Genomic DNA, 26,514 nt, shown 5'->3' on the forward strand with positions numbered 1-26,514 from the left:
TACTACCATGAGTTATATATAATATAATCTTATTACAGTTCAAGACGTTGGCTAGCTGCCTCCAAGTCCGCAATGAGGGTCAGCAATGTGTCCTTCGGGTCCAAATGCTTAAACTGCTCAGCCATGCGGCTTGTCATCTAAACTGTGAAGCTTAATCAAACCCCATTTTGGCAACCACTGGGATTCATTTAAACTCGAAAATGGCATCAGCAGCCAAACGACCAAAGGAAGGTTCAATTCTAATAATTTCCGTTCCAAAATAACATGGATGAAAAAAAAGCTATCGGCTAACGAGGAGGTTATTCCTACGAGCTATTCTGACTTTACTAGGATTACATCAGGTTGTTGTAGCTTTTGTAGACCGTAGTGATAAAGAAATTTGACTGCATTTACCTGAAGTTATCATACGTTCAACTCAAACGTAGCATGTGTCTTGTGTGGAATACGCTTCACATTCTTCCTCGTGCATTTTTTTCAAAAAAACTTTATTGTTCCAAGAGTTGACAAAAGGCTACAAGTTGCATACTAACACACGTTAATGTTCAATTCTGACACAGCAAAATGCTATATTTGTCAAATGCCACGTACTTTACACTTTGTTTACAATACTAGTTTTTGACAAAATGGCTTTCTTACAAAATAGGTAGATGATATTCCCCTGCAGAACTTCCTTCAGTGGTGTGATCGTGTCGGATTGGTCCTCAGCAGTAAGGTAGGCACAGGTTGTGTATCAATTTGGGTACTTCTGTACTTGCACTGTAGAGCTTGGTGCAAGAGACAATCTATTTATCCGTCAAATGACGATCGTTATGATACAATGGATGAAATGCCCGCCAACCAATGTCGTTTGGGTGGTATCACCTTTGTTGGCATCCCATTCAGATGTAATTAATGAAGGTGGCTGTGACTAAATGACAAAAGAAAGGGCCACATTATATGTGAGAGAAAGATGGTGTTTGTTTGCAAAACTTCCATCTTCCAATTTGTTAGCAAAATTGATTAAAAAAACGTTGGTGTTTAGTTAGAGGCTAACCAATGATGATCCATGCTCCTGTCTGCAGGTTTATGTGAGTAAAGAGGGCACGGTGGCAGACTATGGGATGTTTGCTGGGGACCACATTGAGGAAGGGGAGGTCTTATTCACCATTCCCAGGTCTGCTCTTCTTCACCAAGGGACGACAAAAGTCGCTGACTTGCTTGAGCGAGGTGACTGTCAAATATGAAGTCTGCAACACGAGAACAGGAAGGCCTCACACAATGCTCCTTGCAGAGAAAGGGTCACTGGAGAGCTCGTCAGGCTGGGTGCCCCTACTTCTGGCTTTGCTGTATGAATATATGTCACCGCAATCTCACTGGAGACCTTACCTGTCGCTCTGGACTGACTTTAAGACTCTGGATCATCCTATGTTCTGGTAAGAAGCATGACAAAGTTGTTGCAGATGGACTGTGTATATTTATAAAAAATATTATTACTTGTGATCCACTGTTGCTATTGCAACATAATATCTGCAGATATGCAGAGGCGCCTCACTAATGTCTGTTTTGTAACATTCTCACTTGTCATACAAGTGTAAGAATAAATTAGCCTCTGTAAAATGTAAAAAAAAAAACACAAAACCTTTTGCCTTCTATTTATCCACAAGTGACAATGTGAGGTTGGACACAGGCATGGGCACATGGCGAAAATCTTACTGCCCCTTAAAAATCATTTTTTATCTTTTCTTCTCAGTCATTTTCGATTCAGAATCAGAATCGCCTTTATTGTCATTATATTGCATACAACAAAATTTGAGTGAGCCTCCAACCTGTAACCTCGTGGTTCCCAAGTCACATCATACTAAACTTGATTCAAATCTCACTTCTGGATTAGTGATCAAGTGAAACTTTTGTGGTTTGTTACATGCTATATTAAAAAATATATAGTCCAAAAACTAAAACAAGGGCTCGTCCGGGATTTGAACCCGGGACCTCTCGCACCCTAAGCGAGAATCATACCCCTAGACCAACGAGCCATAGTATAAAGCCTATACCTCGACAAAGTCAACCCCAAAAAAGGTGATGATGTGGCAGACTTGCTTTCTTCATTTGAATGTCCAACAGCGCCCCTCGTGGTCACCACTGTCAATGCTCCACATCTAGGTCTAAAGAGGACAGAGACATTCTGTTGAGAGGAAGTGGTGTTCCAGAGGCTGTGGACACAGACCTGACCAACATTCAGCAGGAGTACAAGGATATTGTCCTGCCCTTCATGGCCAAGCATCCTCACCTGTGGAGTCCTGACACACACACGCTGGACATGTACATGCAGCTGGTGGCTTTTGTCATGGCCTACAGGTTAGACAAGAGAAACACTGTCTTTAAATGTTTGACTTTAAGTATTGTGCTGTTTAACTTTAATTTTAAATGTGTAGTTTCCAAGAGCCACAAGAAGAAGAGGAGGATGATGATGATGATGATGATGTTAATCCCGCCAATCCACCAATGATGGTTCCGATGGCCGACATGCTCAACCACGTGTCCAATCACAATGCTAATCTGGAGTTCACACCAGTAAGGAAAAACTTTAATGAACAGTTAAGACTTTTTGTTACACGGTCTTGTCCTTGTAGGACAGTTTGAAGATGGTGTGCGTGCGTCCTATAAAGAAAGGCCAGGAGGTTTTCAACACATACGGGCAGATGGCCAACTGGCAACTCCTGCACATGTATGGCTTTACAGAGGCATATCCTAGCAACAGCAACGACACAGTGGACATCCCCGTCGCCAACCTGCATAAAGTCGCCACTCAAGGTTCACATCGACCACTCATACTAACATTATTAATGAGGTACACTAGCGTGTCAATACTAATAGACAAGTATCCATCCCATTATCTGGAACTTCCTAAGTCTGCGCTTTACATCTTAGCTCCACCCACCAGAATCCTGATTTTATTAACCAATGGTGGAATGCAGGGGAAAAATGACAGTGGATTGAGGGGAAACAATATCAAATTGACTTTACAAAATATAAAAAGGTGCATAATTTGAATAGGATTTTAATGTAATGATATGAATGAACATGAATTATTATATTTCCTATCTAAAACTATAGGCCTACTCGACAGTAAACATTTGTTGCTTCTTTCCAAGACCCAGACATGGACCAACAGCTGTTGAAGAAAAAGTGGGAGATGCTGCGCGAGATGATGCAGGAAAAAGGAGCAATTGTTTTTGGCAAACATGGCTGCCTCACTGACACGGAGTTACACACAGTACTGAAGGTGTGTGTGTGTGTGTGTGTGTGTATATAGTATGTAGGGTGGCAAGTGAGCTTATACAATTTGTGGGTGTGTTCAGGTGCTGTGCATGTCCAATGAGGAGTTCTCAGACTACAGAGACAATGAAGGATGGGAGGAAGAGAATGAAGATGAAGAAGAGGTTTTCACCAACGAGGGGCTCTCCAGGTTGAAGACGAAGTGGAAGTGGCTCATCTATGAAGCGGCCTGCTTGAGCATGAGGTCCTACAGTGATGAGCTGAAGGAAGGAGAAGGTGAAAGAAGCCTGGACAGAGATCAGCGTCTAATGGAGGACAAGGCTGCACTGGCAGGGCTGAACAGCAGGCAGAAAAATGCACTGCAAGTCCGCTATGGACAGAAGAGTATCCTGTACAAAGTCATGGAGCTCACAAAGGCATGAGAACTGAAAGGAACTTTCACATTCATCAATATATTGTTCAACTTTTGGGGTATTCCAGTGCTACATATTTGTGAATTGTCACGGTGAAGCTGCAAAAACATATTAGGAACATAGTAAAGATAACTCATCACTTCAAAGTGTGTCTGGACTAATTTTCTGGAGAATAATTTGGTGTGTAACTAGCTGATGCACCTCCTTGAAAGGAAATAGACAAGGTGCAACGTTGCAGTTTGAATGCTTTATTAACTGTATGTACGTATACTGCAATTAAGTAGCAAGAACTAAAGCCAAACTAGGAAAAAGACTACAAAATACACATGGACCAATACATTTACAAAACATTCAAAATGTTACAAAATGGGCTGTATTGGTCCTTCTATTCTTCAATTTGGAGCTTTGTACATATTGTCAAGATACAATTCCAACCACTCTCACTTTGCACGATTTTACAAGTGCCAGGGAGAGACACCTTTCAAATGGACCGAGCATCAGTAAACCATCTCCATGCACACGCGCCACATGACCCCCCTCCCCCTCCCCAGGAGAGACTAAACTATATCTTCGTGTCCACTCGAAGACAAAATAAACAAAAAAAGCGAAATAATTTCTTCATTTAGCTTTCAGCCTTCGAGAGCAAACAAAGTGTGGAAAAATGATTTGTAAGGGAAGCAAAGCAAAAACTTTGGTAGAGTGAAAATATGTTCAGATGTTTTTACATGTCAGTGTACATTTTGACATGTTCGCCACCCTCCATTTTTCGACTCTCCCTTTTTTCCATTATTTACATCAAAAAAGTATTTAAACAGCATTCCTCACTCCATTCTCTCCATCGCAATTCAGGATCAACAAAAATGTAAATCTTTCAGAACCTGGAGCAGTAGTTCCTTACGTCCACATACCAAAAATGACTGTAGTTGCCAGTTAATCCAGTGCTGCCAAAAGTGAAGGGGGAGGTGTGTGTGTGTGTGTGTGTGTGTGTGTGTTGGGGGAGTGGGTGAAGGCCTTGGTGTCTCTCCCGAGGGCTACAAGTTGACTGCTAGCCAGGCTAGCTGGCACCCGTGCCTTCCATTACTTGCTGGGCCTGCTTCTGTCCCATGCAACACTGGGCCACCGACTGGAACAGCCTGGAGGAAAACGACAGGATTAGATCTTTTAACAAATGCAAGCAACAAGTGCTCCAATGAAAGCACTAAGACTTGAGACGTATCACATGTTCTCCCTCCCTGCTGACTAAAAATCTGATGCGTCTGATGTGCATTCTAGCGCAAGAAAACAAGTTATTATGAGCTAAAAATGGATACCTAGCTCTCAATTTCGCTATGAAGACTCAACAAGATGCTCGTTTGCTGTCAGTAATTTTTTTCCTGAGGACTGGTGCACACCTCTTGTGCTGGAACACACAACCATCGTAAGGAGAGCGGACATTGGAAGTGTTGCTGTATCTATGCTGCTGCTGTTGCAAGAAGTAGCGTAAGCTATATGCGCAATGTGAAATAAATGCACCTCAAAGAAGTTTTGGTAATGTTTTAAATCATCTAATTACTGCCAGATACTGCAAGTATTACATGTTATTATCAATGTACTTGTTAATGCAAAATTATAAAACGGTGTTAGGTTTTTGTTTAGAGGGCTTAGTAGTCGAAGTAGGTGTGTCCCAATGATGTGCATTGTTAGCTACCTCATTAACTCATTTTCTGTCATTATAATGCACATTGACCTCAACTCCAAGTCATTTTACAGGCTGCAATTACAGTTCATATCAGAGCCATGCCTTTCAGGTGCTTGTAAAGATAAGTGCAGGTTCGCAGAACATATGTGATATGTGTCATAGACACAAATTAGCTTACATACTGTATTACTGTAGCTTTGTAGCTGGTGCATTCCAAAAAGTGTTTGGGACTTACTTTTCAATCTCTGGGGCACAGTGCACAAAGTCATGGCTCCAGAACTTGAAGGCTGGATTCTTGATCAGCTCGATGAATGTGATGAGGAGACCCCACGGGTGAGGCCTGTTCACTATCAGCCGCTCCAACAAAACCCTGAAAGGAGGTGGTGGCATTAATGGTAATTCTACCTAGTGATGACAAAGTTACATCAACACCAACCTGGTGATCTGCTCCTGAATGGCTTCGGTGTTGGCCTCAGCAAACAGGTAGAGCATGGTGCAGCTGAAGTAGTGAGTGTGACTGTTTGGGTAGCGTAGCTGATTGGCGATGGCATTCAAGAACAGGTAACGCCCTAAAAAACAAAAACATAAAAAACATTGGATTACATTAGTACAAGTCACAAGTTCAAAGTAAAGACAACATTTTAGTATTAGTTACCTTCGGTGTCCAGATCCACAGCCAAGTTCTGGAAGATGTCCATGTGTGCAGAGTGTGTGATGGTGCTCATGGAGGGGGTGCTGCCCTTATTGTGGATGTGAGCAATAGCCTGTGTACCCACATACAACACTAAAGCATTGATCAGCTGGATGTTGTAGCGGTTCCCTGGCTCATTTGAAACCTGAAAGACAGAAAAAAGATATACGCTGTTCATAACAGCTGAAACACAAAAGTGCTTAGGTCCTCTCATGATGAATGAAACCTACCTGTAGATTGCTACGCAGCTCAGAGAGGAATGTAACCGGTGATCGTGTTTTGAGATAGGAGTCCAGATCCTTCTTGAACTGGGAAGGCATGACGCTTGTGAAGTTGGTAAGGATACGGGGAGCAATGTTGATCTCACTCAGCATGTCCACCTGCAGTGGCGGTGATAAGATGGGAAGCTAGTTTGATTTAGACAATGATTTAGAGCAGTGGTTCCCAACCGTTTTGGACCCAAGGACCACAAATCTCCGATGCACAGTGTTTGGTGGGTGGTTATGTTGTTGGGGTGCTCGTAGATTATAGCAATCTAATTCATCTTATTTATTATGTATTGTGTAAAATTGAGATGGGAACATCAAATTAAAAGAACAAAATCATCATCCACCAGTGATAGTATGGAGTTTGTTTTTCCAGAGAGAAGATTGCTGTTTGATGTGTGGAAGGGGCACTGTGCTAGCAGGATTTAAGTTGAGGTTGTGACCCTAACAAAAAATACTGCATAATAAAATCCATCTATGTAGAGTGAGAGAATGTTAGCACACGTGCAACGGTGTGTTCAGAGACTGTTGAACCAACTGTTGCCAATCACAACAAAACAAGCAGAAACAAAGATTTCTTATTTTTTTAAAATAACATTGCCTTTTCCAATTGATACATACTTGATTTAATATGATGAAGTTATTTACAAATGTGTTTTTTTTTTAAGTTTATTAATCATTGCCTCAAAGTTTCCCGCAACTGCCATGTGGAGGATCCCTGGTTTAGTGTGTGCCTGCAAGTGTTTGTACCTTGAGATTAGGCGTGAAAGGGTCAGGGAGCCTCATGTTGCGTGGAAAGGCACTCAGGATGAGGTTGCGGAGCTGAATGCAGTTGGGAGGGATCACGTCACAGAAGCCATAATGGTAATCGCACAAGAACTCGGGGAAGTCATGCAGCAGGACCAGTAGTACTCTAAGTGTGCCCTGTAAACAGACCATTAAGAGAATGGGAAATGTTGACAGTTGGCGAGGAGCCTCATGGCAGCAATATAGATACATTGGAATAACAAAGTGATTACAAGCAAGGAAAAAGAACAGTAATTGATCACAAAAAAGTACCTTGTAGAGGATTTGCATAGGTTTGTTGAGCTCTACATTCCTCAAGAAAGGTGCTAGGTACTTGAAGAGATCAATAAGCAATTGTGCGTACATGGGCCAACCCTGCAAGACAATCAATTTAACAGACAATCAGCTGATATTTTAACTTTGTGTGTCTAAAGCGTCAAATGCAAACCTTCTGTTGTGGTGTGTGTGCAAGCATGCGTGCGATGAAGATGCGATGGGAGATGAGTTCAAGCCAGGCGTACACAAAGCCAGGAGCCTTCGTTGGTCTCAGGATGTGAAAGGTATTGCTGAAGGAAAAAAGTTACATTTTGTTAAGGAATGCCTGCCTTGGCGGGAAGCATCCCGACAAGGCAGATGCATGTCTTACCAGAAGGCAGTGAGCGTCTGGAAGTTGATGGTCTCCAGGACGTGTTCTGGAGCATTGAGCTCCAACAGCAGCATAATGAAAATACGGTGGTAAGGCAGCTGCTGGAATTCTGTCTGGCGAACATCATGGTCCTGGATCAACACGCCGACAACAATACCCAGCACCTATTGGGAGAATAGAGTCGGTAACTATCAGTTCCAACTGCTATTTGCATCTGCTAATACGCAGAGGGCTGTTGTGTCAGGACAACGTTATACCTTGTTGAGGAGGTTGATTTTTGTCACTGTGTTGGAGGCCTCTCCAGAGTGCTTGACTAGCAGGGCTATGAGTCTAACAAATGCATCCAGATTGTGGTAGCACTTTGCTCTAATGATGGCTGCACTCGCTGCTGGGTTGTGCTGCTGTTCAGCCTGTGCCCGGTAGCTGATCTCTACACACATTTCTGTGCACAGCCGGAAAAATCGTGTGATCAAGTCATCGGTTTTCAAAATCCCTTGCTGGTGCATCTGAAATGGAGAATGAGCAAAATAGCTTGATGATGAGATAAGTCACATTAAAAAGTAATAACTTTTGAATGACTACCTGGCCGACAAAGGCAGAGAAAGCTTTGGTACTATCCCTGCCGGCAGCAGCTGAGTGGTACAGGTTGACCCATTCCCTCAGGAGATACTCTGCCTTTTCCCTCAGGCCTGGGGGATCGTCATACTCAGAAGCCTGTGAAATCCCAGAGTGCATCATGAAGTTCGGTCCACCATGAGCTCGGTCAATCATGGCCTCATAGTTGGAGCGGACGACATCCATCAGCTGAGGAAGACTAGATGAAAAGAAAACAACTTAAAACATCAAGTGTGCACATTTAAAGTAAAGCTTTTGCATCTTCAGCACTGTGTGTACCCTTCAGGTGCAGTGGCTCTGGAGTGTGCACAGGTCCTCATTAAAGTCTCAATTGTGTGGAAGAGATCAGCTTCTGTGACATGGCTAACACTGCGCTCATCCACCAGCAACAGCTTCACTAACTGCATCGCAAATGCCACTGCCATGTAGTGCAGTCCATTCTCCATTGACTGCAGGAAAACAATGCAATAAGCTTGATTATTAACTTAGGACATGAACATGTTAGTATTAATAAACATTAATGTAGCTTATGTGTACCTGAGCTAGGTGTAGATCATACTGCTGCATGTTCACAAGGTGGTTTTGGATCAAAAGCTCCACCGCTTCCACATTGTATTTGTACTCGTCCCGGCATTCAATGAGACACCTGCCAATCAAACATACATTGAGCAGTTAAGACCGTTTTAGTAACCGCTATATCATATCACTAATGGTAAAAACACTAACAAAAGTCAAGGCATTTTAAAAGAAGAATGAAGGGCTCCCCGAAAAAATAAAGTTTAAAAACTGGCACCACAAGATCATGAAATAAATGAAATGAGCACATACCTGGTGATCTGTTTGTTGCACCACTGTGGCCCATAGGCACGCCCATCCTGGAGGGCTTTAAGGACCAGAAGGTGGCACTGCCTATACCGGAGAAGCAAGTCATTATCAGCACCGCTAGTGGCATCTAGAAGACCTTCCACAGCCTGTGAAAGAGAAAATTAGACATTTAGCCCACAACCTCACACAACTTGGAAAATCTGTCTCTCTTACAGGGAGAGGCATAAAATTCTACCTTCTGTAGCAGTCCAAGTGCTGCAATACCATCTCTGGAGTTCCTTGCCAAGGCCACAGCCTCTAGCAGACTGCGGAGGGCTTGTGTCAGGGGGTTCATGGAGTGAGCTGGAGGGATGGCGTGAAGGTGCTGCTCCAAGTCGGCCATGCACTTATCATAGATTTGTGCAACATCGTCTGTGGCCCATGCTTGTTGCTGTACAAATATACAGAAAAACAGTTATGATAAAATATTCAACTATTTTCTGATTAAGTAAAAGAAAAAGTTACCTTCATTGGCTGAGCCAGGAAACCAGTTGGCTGAGAAAGATCATTACTGGGTAGAAAACCTGGAACGTTCCTGGCAAACTCCTCATACACAGCGAGTTGCTTGGGGTCCACGCCTCCCACCTGAAAATAAAGCACAATCGGCATTATTCACCTATATTTTCCCAAGAATCTTAATAGATTTTCTCCCAATATCTTAACAATCATAAGATTTTCCCTGAAGCTGTTTTTAAAGGGGAACTGCACTTTTTGGGGATTTTGCCCATCATTCATAATCCTTATGTGAACCATGAACATATATTTATTTCCCTTTCCTTTGCATTATAACAAGAAAGCAAGTTAATTTGAGCTAGCTTACAATGTGGCCATCGGGACACACCCATTTACTCTAAGTAGCTCTGTAAAAAACAAACAAAAAAAAACAACATTGCATCGTTTGATATACATGTGATCATGCATTAACACGTACAGTGGCAGTATCTTGCCCTATTTTGATTATTTAAAACACTACTGAAACTTTTTCATTTTAAAAGATACTGCAACTAATACATACTCTAATGTGCATCACAATGCACAGAAAGGGGTAAGAAATATGTGTTCATGTTTCACATAAGGATTGTGAATGATGTACAAAATACAACAACAAAAAACAAAAGAAAACTCTAAATGAGATACATCAGATTCATCAATAGACCAAAGCCAATAGCCAAATTGACATGTGATTAGCATAGGTAACAGCCCATAACTTTGGTGACAACTTGAGTCATTTTGAGGGCAATTTAATTCATTTCTTCAGGAGAGCAGTATATATTATTTTCAACATGGTGTTATTTATTCATTTAAAAAAAAAAAAATAATTTACATCTGTCGGATATGAAGTGTATGTCTGTGACACTATTTTTAACTTTAACATTAAGCAATACACCATAATTTGCGGTGTGTTTTTTTTTTTAAATCCAACTTTAATTATACGCCTTACGCAAAAGGTGCGGCTAATATTTGGCTGAAAACTACTATTCTAATCACCTGACATCTCCTATACATTTGAACTACTATTAATCGTTTAAATATGCAATTCGGAAAAGTCCATCATAAGGGCTCAAAAAAGTACAGCAAACAACCAAAAACCGGCGGCAAAGCCACCATTGTACTATAACCAAATGTAAAACATTGGGGGAAAATAAGTGCTTCTCATATTTTTTCCCCCCACTCAGAACCTGCACGTTGTCATTGGGGAAAGTAAAACGTTCCTTACATTAAAGCTATAAAACAACGTGGTGAAAATATACTCATTGAGTCCGAGTCACACACACACAACCACCACCACTTTTGCTGGCGTTTATCGCCATTACAACCCCTTGAAAACCTGTTTGCTCCTGATTGCTCAGTGTTTGTGATTATGTGCCACGACTGAGCAGTCTGCCGAGTAAACACGAACGTTACATAGTACATACACACATCTCATATATCCATACTGACACTAAAATTAGTCCCATGTTAAAACATTTACCTTGAGTCTTATCTGCTCTGGCATACGTTCAGCCTGGTAAGTCAAGACAACTGGATCACAGTAACGGCGTCCTTCTTGGCGTGCATGCTTCCTGAGCTCAAATTCCTTAAAGAGAAGGTCCACAGTATTAGCATAGTATTTACTTGTAGTTTTAACTACATGTTAATCTTGCGTCGATGAGGTCGGTTCATGCATAAGTATGAATTGTTGGTTGATTTAGTACACAAATGCCCAATCCTCACTGTGGCAAGTCTCTTGTCCATTTCAGGGCCAGCCTTCTCCACAGCTGTTTTCTGAATAAAGCAGCATGCCAGTTCACAGTTCTCCTGAGCAACCCTTGCTGCAGCCTCCTCCATCATTTCCCTCTGTTGGGGAGTTGGTGCCTAAAAATACAATATTTTGTCAATAGGATGGTGTTATGCATAAAATAAAATATCACCAGAAGCCAGCTTACCCTCAGTGCAGCAGCAAAACTGTTTTTGAGATTAGCAGCAATGCTCACGAGCAGAGGTTCCCGGCAGGTGATCATGGCCATACCAGCAGTCAGGTTCCTCATCATGTGGTGGGCCGCCACACGCATGCGGGACTCCTCTGAATCCAGGGCAAAGTCCTTCCTGATGATTTGCTCACATGTTGTCATTGCAATTTTGATAGAGCGGTCAACCACAGGGTGCACCAGCTCCTGGACAGCCCGTTCAACTGACTGCCTCACACACTGCTTCAACTGAGGATGGGCCTGCAGTAGAGGGATCTAAAGAGAAAGAAAAGTAGAACCATGAGATAAAAGTGAAGGAAGTATTTGAATATACAGAGTGTATATATGTGAAATCAACAATACATACGTTAGCATTGATATTAATGTGTGGTGCCAGGCCTGCCAAGGCATACACATTGATGTCATGGTAACTGAACTGTGGGGTGGGGGGCCCTGTGGTTGTGCAAGTCGTGGTGGTGGCAGCTGGAGTTGAGGGTGGAGCTGCAAATGGAACAAAGTCTCCTGTTGGTCACAAAAAGCTATTTTGATTAAAATCACAGGAAATATGGCAGGTAAACAGACACTTCGACTTCAGAATTTGATTGTGAAATTAAGAGTTGCATGGTAAAATAAAACAAAAGCCGTATGAACATAGATTTTACCTGATGTAGTAACAGGAAGCATTTCATCTGGAGGCTTTGCTTCTTTCTTTGGTGCAGACAACTGCTCCTCAAGACTCTTAAGCTTCTCCTTGTCCTTCAACAAGTTTCCTGGCTTCAGGTCATTAATATCCAGAGACAAGTTCTTACACAGAACTTCAATCTCAAATTTGAGGTTAAGCTGTAAGAAGTGCAAAAATAAGTGAACAAAATGACCCCCAAGCCTTCAGGGTTCACAGACATTGTTAAAGGGGCATTTTCAACAATGCGGACAATTTGTCTACATCAAAAACAGTTTCTGTAAGTAACTTAAAGTTGAAGCGGACAACGCCAGTTGAAATGTTCACTTGGTGAATGACTTAAATTGTTTAATTTTGCACAAAAATCTATAATATCTTCTGTACCCAACTTGGATCATCAGTTCCAGACCTTAATTTCAACTGAGCCATTACAGTAAGAGCTCAAACAAACGCCGGTATGATGCTCAATGTGTTCAACGTTTCAGGACACCAACGCACTATGGTCAGGTCAGAAAGTGGTAGCACTGGGTCTAGAACAGCACTGCAAAGAATTAAAAACATTAAAGAAATTCTGCTAGCATAAAGGATATCAATATTGATTCTCTGCAAAAGGAAATTCAACAATAAAAATGGGAGTGAAAATAGACAAGATGCTAAAGAAGCGATTAAGCGGCTGAAAGACAAAAGCACTGTTTAATGCCACCACTTGGAATGTATCACTAACAACTGAAAAAAACGCTTGACTATAAAAGAGAGGAGATGAGTAAAAAGAAATCAGCTCATATGAACATTAGAAAATGCAAGTACATGAATCAAGAAGGCCAGATTTAAAGCAAACAGACCCGTCGTCACTTGCAGACATTTTGGAAGGAGGGAAATCAATGACAAACTCAGAGGTCATGTAGCAGCACGGCTGACCTACAGAGAAAAGCCGATCCATGTGATGCAGTCACAAGTGACATTCAAAATGATATTGTAATATCAGAATCAGAATATTTAGTGGCATTGATGACTATTCTGACGCAGAGCATGGAAAACGTGCAAATATGCAGCTCGACTACAGCTATGCCCTCTATGGGTCTACAGCTGCATCATCCCAGTCTAACAATTGCAACAAAGGAGGTTGAGATGAGGATCTCGGAAGACTAATGTAAACAAAGAACAAGTTCTGGAAGACCACAAGAGAAAAATAGAGCCAAAAGGTGTGAGTTGGAGTTGGACGTAGAAAAGATGGGGAAGCAGCTAGAACAAGTAGACAGAGTTGATACAGATGAAGAGGTCCCGTCTGTCAAGAGTGAGCAGGTGAGCTCCAAGGCTTTATCATAGCCTCCTGCAATGCACCCACCCTTACAGTCATGACACATGCACCGCTAACCAGCACAGGTTCTTCAAGATAATATAAAACAGCAAGAGCTGTTTTTAGTCGTGATCCATTCACTTGAATGAAAACCATCTTTCATTTCATTGACAGACCCAAAGAGTTTACCTGCTGCTAAGAAACCGTTTTACCTGAAGAAATATGTCGGTACAGCTTGCAAATACATTGAGGGAAATATCTTCCGAAATGACAAAGAAGCATGCGAAGATGCATGGGAAAAAAAATCAAGAAATATGGCCAGATATTTGTTATTCAAAGGGCATTTAGAGAAAAGTTATCTAACTGGCCAAAAATAACAGTCTATAGATGCAGAGGCCAAAAATACAATCTAGAGATATAGAAGGATTCAAACTCTGCCGACTTTGTAAAAGGCTGCCTGCTCGGTGCTTGTCTGCTCCTTATGTAAAGGGCTTTGAACTACTCCACGACTATGAAGAAAATCAAAGACTAATATAGAAATTGCCAGAATGGGCAGCAACGAGATAGATCCACCAGATTACAAAGACAATGCTGGAAGGGAAATGTTTTCCCTATCTTGAAAGATTTTGCAGCGTTTATCACTAGAAGCTGAAATTGCCTGCTATCCAGTCACATGCTTTGGTATTCACAGTAATTTGGAGATAAAGGAAATTGAAAGGACATTAAAAATGGACAAGGCAAGTGCAGTGGCAGACAAATACCCAAAACTAATCAGGGATCAACATGTTGTGCCAGAGCATACATCAGCATCACATGTGCCCTCACCTGATGAAAATGTCACTAGAAGAGAGGACAAATGTTAGACAACACCGGGCCACATCACCTGTGACAACAGCATGAAAACACCCATCCTGCATGCAGGACTACAATTACACAAAAAGGACTACGAAAGGAAAGACATTCGAGTCCAAACAATGCATTACAAAACACATCAGAGACAATGGCCATCATGACCCTCCTTGTCTCAAGACAGTCCGTCAGTCTGCCCTCCAAACTGGAACATTTAAATGTTTCAGTTTGGAGGTCATCACCAACAAACCCACACAAGGAAAATATTTATATGCTTTAACAGCCACTAAAGGTTAAATGGACAATTGGGCCGATTACAACGTTATTAATTTGTTCCAATGTGTGTCTGTGTGAAAACCTGCCCGAGTACCCGGCCCCTTACACACAAACTGAGGTGCAGCTCTGACTGCCACACTCACTCAGCTGCAGCAGAGAAAACCACATTTTTTTTACACCGGTAACCTGTGACTTTGTCGCATTAGAATACGCTTCAAGGAGAACGATCAATTATTTTTTTGCCATGTGAGTTTTAGATCGTATTACAGCATTTTAACATTGTGCAAGTCGCATTTGAAGAGGCAAAAATAAATCCAAAACTGTGTTCTGTTGTCATTGACCAAGCTATACAGTTGTTTGATCTGAAAAATTTACCTGTGAAAAAAAATCAATAAATAAAAGGGACAAACACTGACACCACTGTACAAGTCAAGTTGATGATCATGTTAGGGACCTTAAAAAGAATTCTAGCAAGGTTAATGGCTTAAGTTGCATATATCAATATGTAAAAATTTTTCTTCTGTAGACTTTTTGGCTCTTACATTAGTCATTGGACCCACAGATGTTTTAAAAAAAAAAAAACCTTTGATCATCAGTTCTGACCATAATTTCAACTGTGCCACTTTGTGCAAATGTCTGATCATCATATCATTACCTTGAGGTCATGTTCTTGATGTAGCTCAGCAAGAACATTCATGATGGCCATGGTCCATGGGTTCTGGGGCCTGAAAACCTACAAAATCAGAATAAGCAGAGAGAGCGGAAGATCAGGGCATGTATACATCGAGGCACATATATATTTCTCTAAATCCATGTTCACCATGCTTCGCAGGCTGGACTCCAAAACTTTGGCCACAAAAGGAACAACATAGAGTAGCTCCTGCTGGCCCTTCACATAGGCTTCCAAAAGCAGAGACTTAATTTCCAGATCCTGGAAAAATGACAAAAATCACCTTAAATTTTTAAAACCTTTTTAAAATCAGCTTAAAGTGAAAACATTTTCACACAAAGAAAATTCTGACCGTGTAGAGAATAGGCTTGTTTTTAGCCAGTGTAATCATGCCCAGCCAATGGCCCAGGTTCTTCAGCAATGAGCGATCAGAGAAATTGGCTGCAGCCTTGTCAGAAGTCAGTAAAACCTAAAATAAACCACAAAGGGAGGAAGCAACTTTTGTAGCAGGCGACTCACAGGGAAGAGAGGACGCAACTTAAGAAATTTGCGTAGATGACACCTGACCTTGATATTCCTGTAGGTCTCAGTGAGGACCATTTTGACAAACTCCGGATTCTTGAGTGTGTCCAGAAAGTTGGAGTAGAGACTGTGGAAATTGGGCTCAATGCTGACACGCTTCATCACCAGGTATTGAGATACCCATGGCATGAACTCTTCCTTCACAGTCTCTTTCAACTCCTCAACCTATTACAGCAAACAGACTCAGGTCAGCTTCTCTCAATATGCCAGAAGGTATGTTTCACTAATTATGTTTACCTTTTGTGTCATGTTTGACTGAGAAAGGTTATTGAAGATAAAAGCAATCTTCTCCTGGATATTCTCTGGAGGTTCTACAATCCTTTCTGTTTGGTCAGTGGCAACCAGCAGGGTGTCAATATTTGTAGTGTTAATGGAAGGCTGCAAGTATTTAAAGAAAAACATTAATCTTACCATACCAACAGCTTAGTACAGGTTGTGCAAGTTTAGGACTGTCATGATAATGAAACGATTAAAAAAAATAATCCAGCAAAATGCGTTATCGTGACAGGCCTATGCAAGCTACACATTTGTGAACTTTGACAAGCACATGTTATGTCAGAAAGAAGTCCAACTTACAGGCACATCCTTCTTGAAACCGCTGGGCGTAGGTCTTGTGATGGTAGTGGTCTTGGCAACCGTGGTTGTCGTTGTGGTGGTGACAAGGGTGCTTGTCTGTCCTGGCTGTGGCGCTTTAGGGACACCGGGTTGCTGTGACTGGGCTTGAACTTGTGCCAGTGCTAGACTGCCAGGGGTGGTGATGGAGCCTTGCATCTTCACCGGAGGGTCCCGTGACTGTTGGCCATACTCAATATACTGCACACACAGGATATTGGAAGATGCAGAGTGGAGGATTTAATTTATCTGTCAGTATTCTCTCACTGCAGACAATTCTGTAGGTCAAAGTACAACTCCAAAAATATTTCAAGATAAATTAGGGAAACCTAGTTACCTCTTGTAAATGGTGGGGAAATTGTAAGAAATGTCCAATTGAAGCAAGATGTTGACAGTACTGAGGGTAGTCCTTCAACCTAGAAGTACACAAGTAATTTTTTTCCCCATACACAAAACAGTGATAGATATTAAATGCACTCCCAACGCACAAAAATCAGAATACCTGTTTTTGAAGCGGTCTAGGGCTGCAATCCCAAAGTAATACATTTTGGATCCATAAGGTTTTCTTAAGGCCTCAAGAACATATCGCAGTGCCAGGCCAAGGGCCATGTATGTGACAAGCCCTTTTTCAATGATGCCACCAAAGAGACAGGCTGTGATGTGCAGCTCCTTGTCCGGGTACTGGGGAAAGAAACGGTACTCCTCAAACAAGTTCCGAAGCATGCAATTGAACACCTCCCGCTCCCGCTTGATGGTTGAATCTTTGAACCTCTGCAGCATCTCCAGAACCTGGAAGACGACAATTGTTTTCATTACTCAATCAATACATGGTTTACAGTCCATTTGTTTAAGTTACAGTCAAACACATATTGCTACTCACTTCATCCACAGACATAGTCGGGTGAGGTGGGTGGTTGTAGATACGCTGGAAGTAACTGTTGGCTTCATCATCTATCTCCTTACTAAAGTGCTGGTTTGCTTCAGGCCAAACCTGAGAAAGGTCAGCTAGTAGGAGAAGAGGACATCATGTAACAGACCCATACAGAGAAAGGCAAATCAATAGACGTGAAGCATAAGCCAAATACTATATCCAGTGAGTTGAAAATGCTTAATGCCTTGATATTCTATTTTCCTGGCGAAACCGGGGTTCTATGCTGCGCCCTATTTGCCTTCCTAGAAGTGTTATGCCATTGGAAAGTTTATTTCACTGAGATTCAACCATTTCAGGATACAATTATAACAGCAGGCTCTGTGAATAGAATGTTAGACAATAAATCCGGTTGTGTTACGTCTGCAATGGCCAGGCCAAGACTGGCATTCATTGTGATCAATTTACAGAAAATCACAAGTAAGATCCAAGAGGCTACAGAAATTACTAATTCCGCGGCATGCCTTGCACACAGGCATGTGGGAGATACAGGGCAAATCCGGTCTATAGATAAACTATAAAAAAAATTGATTGGGCCACAACTGGAGCAAATCGAAACATGGACTGTGCATTTTTTTCCAGAAACTGTCTGATAAAGTCTAAAATGCACGGCATAATAGTATATACATCATACATGTACCTGTGAAGCCAGTGCAAGATGGAGATGATGCCCTGTATGGCAAAGGAGCTATAGCTTACTAATTTCTTGCATTTTTTGCCATTTGTGGGTGGTCTCAGAACAACTCCATAAACAGCGTGGCTGTACTGTATTCAAACTATTTGTCAGTAGCACTTAGAATCGACCTGCTGGTGACAAAAATTCAGCTTGTTTCCTTTCAAAATGTGTCTCTACTGCAAATGGTTCGATGACAGCACAGCTTTATATTTACATCAGGTATGACTTGTTTTTCCATTTGTTTTAGCAAATTGAAAACAAATTTCAAAGACAAATTAAAAGACTAAAGTGGGGCTGTCAGCTTAAGCAGACAAGGAATGGAAGACTGGACTGTATTTCCTCAACAAAGTATTCAATACATTGAATGACATTTCAGAGATGTATGAAATGTCTGTTGGAACCCTGAAACCATAGTTGCCATGGACAAAAGAGTCCTATAAAGGATGCATCTGCAACACTAGCTGTAATCATACAACAATTGCAGAGGAAATACAGTGCTGAGCAGCGCAGGGCAGGCTCACAGTCACACCACTACCACCACCACTTACAGGCCGTCATCTTACTCTGCTGAAAGGTAGGTGGGTTCAAGCTCGGTGTGCTCATCTTCCTGGTGCCGAATGGATCAGTGCTTACTGCCGGCATTCCTAGACTAGAACCAATACCAGAGCCAATGCCCGATGCCAAGGAACCTGGAAGAAACATCAAATCTTTCATTTCACTGCCTCTGTAAATACAGCTCCCATTTGTCATGACTTTCCCCTTGTGATATTAGTGTAAAATTTATATATATTAAAAAAGCATAGTACCAGAGTCCATACCAGGAAGCTGCGAGGACAAGCTGCCAATGCCCCCAAATGGTGTGCTTGTATTGGTGTTAGAGAGAGGTGGAAATGCCTTTGCTGGAGATTGGGGATTACTGAAAGCTGAACTTAGGGAGGTGGGGAAACCCTGCATGCTCTGAGTGTGGGAGGTGGCTGTGCCGCCCAGGTTCAACGAGCCCATACCAGTAAGAGGGTCCACCTAAAGGAAGTGACAGAAGGGATATTGAATGAAACATCAACTGAAAATGAGAGAGGAAGTGCTTCTACTAATAAGACTCATTGAGGGTTCTGTATAATTACAAGTTGAATTTGATTGTTATGCCAAAGTGTGTCTTTTATAGCTAGATACCTGAACAGGAGAGATCGCATCCAGGCTGCTGGTGCTTGGGGCCCGACCTTTCGGCATGACTCCTGGTGGTGGCTGCCGGGCTTTGTTCATAACGTTGCTGCAGTTGGCAACCATGGTCAGGATTGTCTCTGACAACTCTTGCAAAACACTCCTGAGGGTTGTTTGAAACAAACACTTCAAAAAATATTGTTTTTGATAAGGATTCAAATAAAACAAAAATTGGTGCAGCAAGTTTCATACCCAGCACAAGACTGAAGACATGCCAGCATGGTGGCTAAGGTCTCTGGAGGCAACTGAGAGCTTTTAGGCTGGTCCTTATCAGGGGCCAGACCCCCCATTATGGATGGGCAGCGCCTCTTTAGGAATGTTACACAAGCTTGGATAAAAGGTTCCTGACCCAAAGCAAAACACAATTAATGCTTAAACACTGACAAAATGTATTCATCAATTCAGAAGATGACATACCCCATGCTCTCTAATTTTGTCAGTCAGCCATTTATCAAGTTTGAGGTATTCACGGCGAGAGGCAAGTGCAGCAAGGTCAATAACAAAGGCAAATGGAGTACCATTCAGCAGCATCGATAGAGACTGGAGGACAAAAAAAATCATATTGGCTAGTTGAAGATAGTATCTTATTTAAGTTCGGTATAAATCTTACAGCTTTGTTTGGATAGGCAAACGTAACTGTATACCATACCCACATTACCAGACATATTTCAACGCACCTTCAAGTCTTGGGCCACATCCAGAATGCGAGACAACTTGGCCTGGTCATACTGCTCACCTCTCATATACCACTCGGCCATTGAACGCATAATTAACTGACGGATGGAGGGAGACTGTCCCTGAAAAAATAAGTCAAGTTTACATACGAGATAACACAGCATACAACATTAGCCAGAGATTAAGGTAGAAAAAGTGCACATCTTCCTCTTCCTTGCTTGTTAAGACTCATAACTAACCTGTCCATGCCAGGCATAGTGCAGAATAATAGCAGAGTTGGGGTGGTTGCCCAGAAAGATGGGCATCAGGGTAGAGATGAGCTCATGGCGCAGTGTATGCCAGGAAGTGGAGATCTGCAGCAGTGCCAGAACCAGCATATCTGGGCAGTGCTTGATGGGGAAACTGAAGAGCTGCTTCACCTGCTCATACTGGCCAACCTCTGATAGCCGAAGCAGGCTTTCCACCAAGTCCAAGCTTTTCCTGTAATGAGTTCAGAAGTGTGAAACATAAGGCCAAGGCCAGAGGAAAACACAATTTGTGTCATCCTGCAAAGAGATTGTTAGCCAAGAACCTTCTCTTGGCATAACATGTTTTGAGGTGACCAGTTCCATACCATGTTGCAATCTCCCTGTTGTCATCCTCTGGTGGTGCTTTTAGGATGTCAATGGCTACCGTATGGCAAGGGTAGTCAGCAAAGCAGAACACTTCGGGGCTCATTAGAGAGTGTTGAATGAATGATAACTGAGGAAAGAAAAACAATAAGTGGTTAAAGGGGACCTACTTTGCCTCTTTCCACTTTTTTGACCTATAAATGTATCATGAGCTACCAGTAGCTCCTAAACAATTGTCAATTTGCTCTCCAAAGACTTTCTTAATTTATTATAACTCATATACCCACCATATTAGAAAGTGGGGTTTGTTTGTAATTAGGAGGCACTTGAGTGTGACCAATCACAACAGAGTGGGCGTGCTCAGAGGCAGGCCATGGGTGGTATAAATTAAAGTGGACCATTTTGGCGGGAAGCACAGATTCTGGAAGAACTGTAAAGCTTTGTGTGTAGCTGCTATATAGCTGCTACATATATCTGCCTCTTGTCTTGACATAAGAATAGGCACACATGCATTATCAACCTTTTGACCATATTAACAAATGTACACAAAAGCATATTCTGAATTTAACGTGTAAAACCACATGAACTAATGGCAAAGTACTGGTACCTGTCCCTCTGCGTGTTTCCATGGTCGATATATGAGATCAACAGGAAAAACCTCCATGCCCAAACCCCGCTGAATGCCGTACACCACTATATGCAGGCCCTTACTGTCCCGTATTATGAATCCTGTGTGATCCAGTTCATATGTCACCTCTTTGAAGTTCAAGTTAGGATTCTAGAGGATAGACAAAGTGAAAACTTTAGATTGAGTAAACAGTATGGCAACAGGTTGGTTTAACAAAATTGAAAAGACAAAAATATTACAACAACAATACAATGCAAACCAAGTACATCATTTATACGAGGACACAAAGGCGGTATCCAACTGCCAGGTTTTATTTCACTTAAAGCAATCAATGTTACTCTGCATAACCATATAAATGCAATTGATAGCAAGCAGATATATGTATTTAGATAGGGTGCAGAAAATCAAGAGTACTGTAAAAAAAAAATGTATAGAAAAACATGAGCATAGACTTACAGCGTCTTTGACTACGTCGATGAGCACCTCGACATTCCACGTGTGTGCCTGTGAGCCATCGTTCTTATCCTTTCCATCGCTCCAGATACCACTTCCGGGTGCAGTGATGGACTGCAAAAGAACCCCAGTCAGTCAGTTACGACAGCCAACCCTTGCTACACTGCGGTTCAAACATCTCTCCCTCACGCTATCACCGTTTTCCACACATTAATGATGGACATTTTGTGGTTGACTCTTTCCTATATTAGTCAAAAACAATTGAAAGACAAGCTGTATGTAGTGTAATGGTCGGGTCTGGAACCAATTAACAGTGATAAACGAGGGGCGACTGTATTGTCTTGGCAAACCCTGTCACCTCCAGCTAGCACAGGTCCTAACTCCTCTTATACACACCTGTACAGGAATACCATCAGTTAGGCCAGAGTGGGTACGAGCCATCATGCCCAAGACCCTGGCTACCTGGCTGGCTGTCACCTCCCTCACCCCATACTGAAGGATAGTGTTTCTGCACTCGTCCAGACTGAGAACAAAGGGCAAACGGGTCAGTACTGATGATGAGGTGCCACATGAATTAAAAATTTTAAACAAAAAAATCAACCACAGTATAAACATACCTGGCAGAGGAACTGTAGCCCATGTCCTGCATGAACTCTGCTAGAGAACTCTCCATTATGGTCTTAGCTAACTCCCCCGAGTCAGGCAGGATCCTATCCATGAGAATGTCCCGTTTTTCAGGGTACAACAGTGGTGCGAGCACCACAGGGCAGCGCTCCTGCGGGAAATCTGAAATAGGACACTCAATTGTACCATTTCCAATCAACACAATGACATGTTCAAGCAAAGCTTCAAAACCTACCCCGGATTATAGGCTCAACGTACCTCGGCAAAGTGTCTTCAAGAAGGCGTCAATCTGCTCTTGTCCCACCCCGATTGCTCCCTTCTGACCAAACAGTAAATGGGAGAGCAGCAGGTGCAAGACCTCTATAGCAATGTCTTGGAAGCCACCTTCTTGGTTTCCGCCAAGATCTGCGTCGATGTATGACCGCAGGAGGTCGGGAAGCTTCTGCTTAATGAACTGCGCAGCTGAAATAAAAAGAAAGGGTTGAGGTGAGAGAAAAACTTTTTTTTTTTTTTTTTTTTTTGAATGAAGCGCTTCGCTAAAAGTGCTTACCAAATCCACGGAGGTCTATGTTGCTGGAGTTGAGCAGAGCGAGGCCAAAAATCACCTACAATGTCATTGAATGAGGACGACTCAGTCAAACATGTTCTTCCATTTCAGATAGTGTATTTACAATTGATATGCACGGCAACAGTAAACTAGACTGGCTTACCTCTTGGACCTTGCTGAGCTTAAGAACTTTACTTAGTTGGGTGAATAAATGGGTAGATGGTTTCAAGCTCTGAAATTTAAAACAAAACCCAATATTTTATTATTAAAAGTTTCAAAGCTATAGAATAGATTTAACAATTGTCTTTGCAATTTATCAGCATTTCGATATATTGCACATTTACAGGCTCTTTTCACAAGACCAAAACCAGCTCCTTACCTTCTGGTAGTGCAGGGGATTGTCAATGGCGTAGCATAGGGTAGAGATAAAATTGGGCTTTGATATCAGCGACACACACTCCTGAATCAGAAACTGTGTCTTGGGCAAGTGGAAAACAAAACATACCGGGGAGGAAGAGAGCAAAGAGAACAGAGGCATATGAAGGGCAGCATAGGAAAAAGTCAAGAATTAAAGCAGCATTCTATAAGTGTATGCATTGTATATTTATAAACAAAAAATTTTTGCATTTTAGCGTGCTGTATAATTACAGTAGATGTGAAGCCGCCAAAAATAGGGTAATACAAAGACCATGTTCCTTCAAAAAAATAAGTGCGTAGACACCTGGTAAAAATAAGTACCTGGTGAAAGTCCTTGCCACTGCTTTTACCATCGCCACTGAAATCCACATGTGAGAAAAGACAGCGAAAAAGATGCCTGTCTGCCTCAGGACCGTGACGATTTACAATCTGGGGAAACGGGATTGACACGGTGAGATATCAAGACAACCCCTTCAATGGACAACATGATAATCACAATACTTACATGCTGTATTTCTTGCTGGCTGGCTCTGTAGTTTTTCTTTGTTAAATTGTCCACCAGATAGCTGATTTGAGACAAAGCCAGCGAGAGCGAGTCAAGATTCATTGCTGGTTGGGGCGGAAGCAGGCGGCCGAGCACGGCGCAAAATCACCATTATTCCCCTTTAGTCACTTCAGTGATAGGTTACTTTTCCTCCCCCCCCCCAAAAGGTGAAAAATGTTGGCGTCCAAATGAAGCTTTCTCTCAGTGGCTCCCGGTGTTACGTAGAGTCTTTCAGTTTAAAATAAGGTTCAGCATCTGTAAGGATGGAATACAAAACAGATTTTAAGTGAGACTGCTGCAAGACATTGTGTGTATTATTGTGACGAGATAAGCATGTTGCTATTCAAATCCTGTAATCATGCAGTACAATATTTACCCACTCTTGTCATGTCAAAACATTACAGGCTTTTGAGGCCTACATGGATGACAGCTCAAGTATTCTCATTACCATTATTAATTCTCATAACCAAACTATGACGCCCATTTCAGCAGTTTAAATGTAATAATAATATACTTTTTGACAGAGCTACTTTTTGAAAATGTCATACACGAAATGAGGCTGCAGTTAGCTAGGACTGGGCCTCACTTGTGCTAATCACACAGATGCACAATCGGTAGCTCGTTTCAGTAAACAAACCTTTGCTTATCCACAAAATAATTACACTATACAAATTAAGCAGACGTGCGAATCATACAAGCATTTTCTCTGAACGGGGTGAGTAATGCGAGGGGAAACAACCCAAAAAAATAAAAATCACCGAAACAAAGGGCCAGTGCATGCACTACAGTAGAGTCATAAACAAGCAATCGAAAAATCGCTGGAAATATTAAACATTCCCATCGCTTGTTGACTTCGCAAATATGTCAGATAAACCCAAGAGCCTAGTAAACTTTTAACCAACTATACGGTGTGTTTGCGAGCGACGAATGTGAGCATAGCTAGCATTCAAGCTAGCAGCAAATTGCCTACACTTGAGTTCGTCCTAGTGTCAGGTCATTAACTTTGCTTAATCGGTTATATAACCCGTCTACATTACGATTTATTGAAAATGGTCTTATAGGCACTTATAATGGCAAATATGTAATAACATCCGCCCTTGAGTATAGTGTAAACGACAAGTTAGCGCTGTTCGCTACACAGCGACTGAAGCTAACGTTGCTGGGGTGTCGCGGCCCTGCAACCGATAGCATTTATTTTTCTTATTGCTCGTCATTAACTGACCGTTTAGCAAGATGCGAAACTATCAAGGGGTCTATCAAAGGTAACGCAAACGGCACAGTAGCAATAAGTTTGATGGTAGCTGGTAGCAACCCATAAATGTGGAGAAAGGCTAGCATTACCCTCGTTAGCTTTGTACGGGCTCCGTCTAATCTGTGGAACTGCAATCCATTAGTTGAAAATAGCCTGCCACTTTATATCAACGACTAAAAGGTACATTGGCTCTATTACCCTAAAAATAACAGCTAAGATACTACAATTAACACATTATATACTACCAACTGTGCAAATTCATCAAAATACTTTCATACTGTTGCCAATGTGACAGCTCATTTCCAATAAATAGACACCTCCCGGCTGTGGTAGCTAACCGCGGTTTTCGTGACTAATATAGCTCCATTTCCGCTAATATTAACGCGAGCTAATTCGGAGTTGCGCGGCAGATACGTTCTACATCTCACCGTGCTTCCACGAAGGTGATTCAGTAGCTCATTCCTCCTCGTTTCTCTCGACAAAGTTGGCGAAATGGAAAGGGTAGCGGCGCCTCTAGGGGAGTTTGATTTTCAAAATAAAATGGCGACTGTCACCGCCGCGGCGCGCTCGTGCTGCAAGGAAAGGTGCGCGAGGGGCGAGCGTGCGCGCGCTCACCTGCTCAATAGCAGATGCCAGGTCAATCAATTAAATTTTTGGTATTATTACAACTACTACTTCTGATACTTATAATAACAACGACAGCACAACCATGTCTAAATTAAAGCATCGTGTAAATATAAACATAATATTTGCAATATGTATAAACTGAGCTTCACAATAAACATATATTTGCAATATTGCAATATACATTTGAAACATTTTAAAGCCTTTGCTATGCTGCCAGTATTTGCAATTCAAACTAATGTATCTAATTTACATACTATTTGAATATGATTTGTAAAGCGCTGTAGGAAAAGCAAAAAGTGAGTAAAAACACCATAATTGCCTGCAAATAAACGTGATTCTTGGTTTATTAATTTAAATGATAAAATAACTTTAATATTTCATCTCGGGAAGCGCCTCTCAAAGTTCTCCCATCATAAGTTGGCTATTGAGAAGTTATTTTAAATCAGCACATTTGCACAGCCAATAACATATTATGCTGTGTTTATTATGTGGCTCACATTAAAAGGGACCGATTATGCTTTTGAAAAGCCAAAGCATCAGATAAGAAGTTTTGCAAGGGTTTACAGAGTTTTTTCTAGCTCTGAGTTCTGCTCATGGCACTGCAATCGGACTTTCTTATATGGGCATTCCCGGGTACATGCTGTTGGCCTGCCCTCTCCCCACTCTGCTGCCAATAAAAGCAGGAAGT

At 41.9% G+C, this 26,514-nt stretch overlaps 2 protein-coding genes and 1 non-coding gene across 13 annotated transcripts; 1 reads left to right on the forward strand and 2 right to left on the reverse strand.

The window, feature by feature from the left end:
* The first annotated feature begins 61 nt into the window (after positions 1 to 61).
* setd6 (SET domain containing 6, protein lysine methyltransferase) lies at positions 62 to 4,451 on the forward strand. Of its 2 annotated transcripts, none has more exons than XM_058075526.1 (9): positions 62 to 231; positions 648 to 712; positions 1,062 to 1,206; positions 1,271 to 1,412; positions 2,140 to 2,334; positions 2,412 to 2,550; positions 2,610 to 2,790; positions 3,132 to 3,262; positions 3,339 to 4,451. In XM_058075526.1, exons 1-9 carry the CDS (start codon positions 201 to 203, stop codon positions 3,675 to 3,677), a joined length of 1,368 nt encoding a protein of 455 aa, XP_057931509.1. In that variant the 5' UTR covers positions 62 to 200; the 3' UTR covers positions 3,678 to 4,451. The 2 variants fall into 2 exon arrangements, with proteins under 2 accessions (XP_057931509.1, XP_057931508.1); XM_058075525.1 differs by lacking the exon at positions 62 to 231 and adding an exon at positions 249 to 298 and having other exon boundaries at positions 644 to 712.
* Positions 1,941 to 2,012, reverse strand: trnap-agg (transfer RNA proline (anticodon AGG)). Its single transcript has one exon. It is a non-coding gene; the product is annotated as a tRNA-Pro (tRNA).
* Positions 3,897 to 25,777, reverse strand: cnot1 (CCR4-NOT transcription complex, subunit 1). Of its 10 annotated transcripts, none has more exons than XM_058075523.1 (49): positions 25,628 to 25,777; positions 23,909 to 24,202; positions 23,725 to 23,832; positions 23,366 to 23,458; positions 23,150 to 23,218; positions 22,990 to 23,044; positions 22,698 to 22,901; positions 22,433 to 22,601; positions 22,212 to 22,338; positions 21,819 to 21,929; positions 21,342 to 21,512; positions 20,737 to 20,864; positions 20,363 to 20,603; positions 20,126 to 20,245; positions 19,866 to 19,988; positions 19,641 to 19,792; positions 19,401 to 19,551; positions 19,037 to 19,250; positions 18,794 to 18,919; positions 17,507 to 17,631; positions 17,129 to 17,415; positions 16,964 to 17,042; positions 16,591 to 16,827; positions 16,252 to 16,392; positions 16,000 to 16,179; positions 15,785 to 15,901; positions 15,583 to 15,693; positions 15,418 to 15,495; positions 12,324 to 12,501; positions 12,029 to 12,162; positions 11,641 to 11,937; positions 11,429 to 11,569; positions 11,187 to 11,291; positions 9,680 to 9,799; positions 9,411 to 9,605; positions 9,179 to 9,321; positions 8,888 to 8,996; positions 8,630 to 8,799; positions 8,318 to 8,549; positions 7,993 to 8,241; positions 7,736 to 7,899; positions 7,538 to 7,655; positions 7,363 to 7,464; positions 7,054 to 7,227; positions 6,268 to 6,417; positions 6,002 to 6,182; positions 5,783 to 5,915; positions 5,582 to 5,716; positions 3,897 to 4,801 (listed from the first exon to the last, which is right to left on the reverse strand). In XM_058075523.1, the coding sequence occupies exons 2-49, from the start codon at positions 24,008 to 24,010 to the stop codon at positions 4,723 to 4,725; spliced, it is 7,128 nt and encodes a 2,375-aa protein (XP_057931506.1). In that variant the 5' UTR covers positions 24,011 to 24,202; positions 25,628 to 25,777; the 3' UTR covers positions 3,897 to 4,722. The 10 variants fall into 10 exon arrangements, with proteins under 10 accessions (XP_057931506.1, XP_057931500.1, XP_057931507.1 ...); XM_058075517.1 differs by having other exon boundaries at positions 12,029 to 12,183; positions 16,591 to 16,836; XM_058075524.1 differs by having other exon boundaries at positions 19,049 to 19,250; positions 23,366 to 23,464.
* Positions 25,778 to 26,514: the final 737 nt, after the last annotated feature.

The sequence above is a fragment of the Doryrhamphus excisus genome, chromosome 6 (genome assembly GCF_030265055.1).
Source record: "Doryrhamphus excisus isolate RoL2022-K1 chromosome 6, RoL_Dexc_1.0, whole genome shotgun sequence".
Lineage (NCBI taxonomy): Eukaryota > Metazoa > Chordata > Actinopteri > Syngnathiformes > Syngnathidae > Doryrhamphus > Doryrhamphus excisus.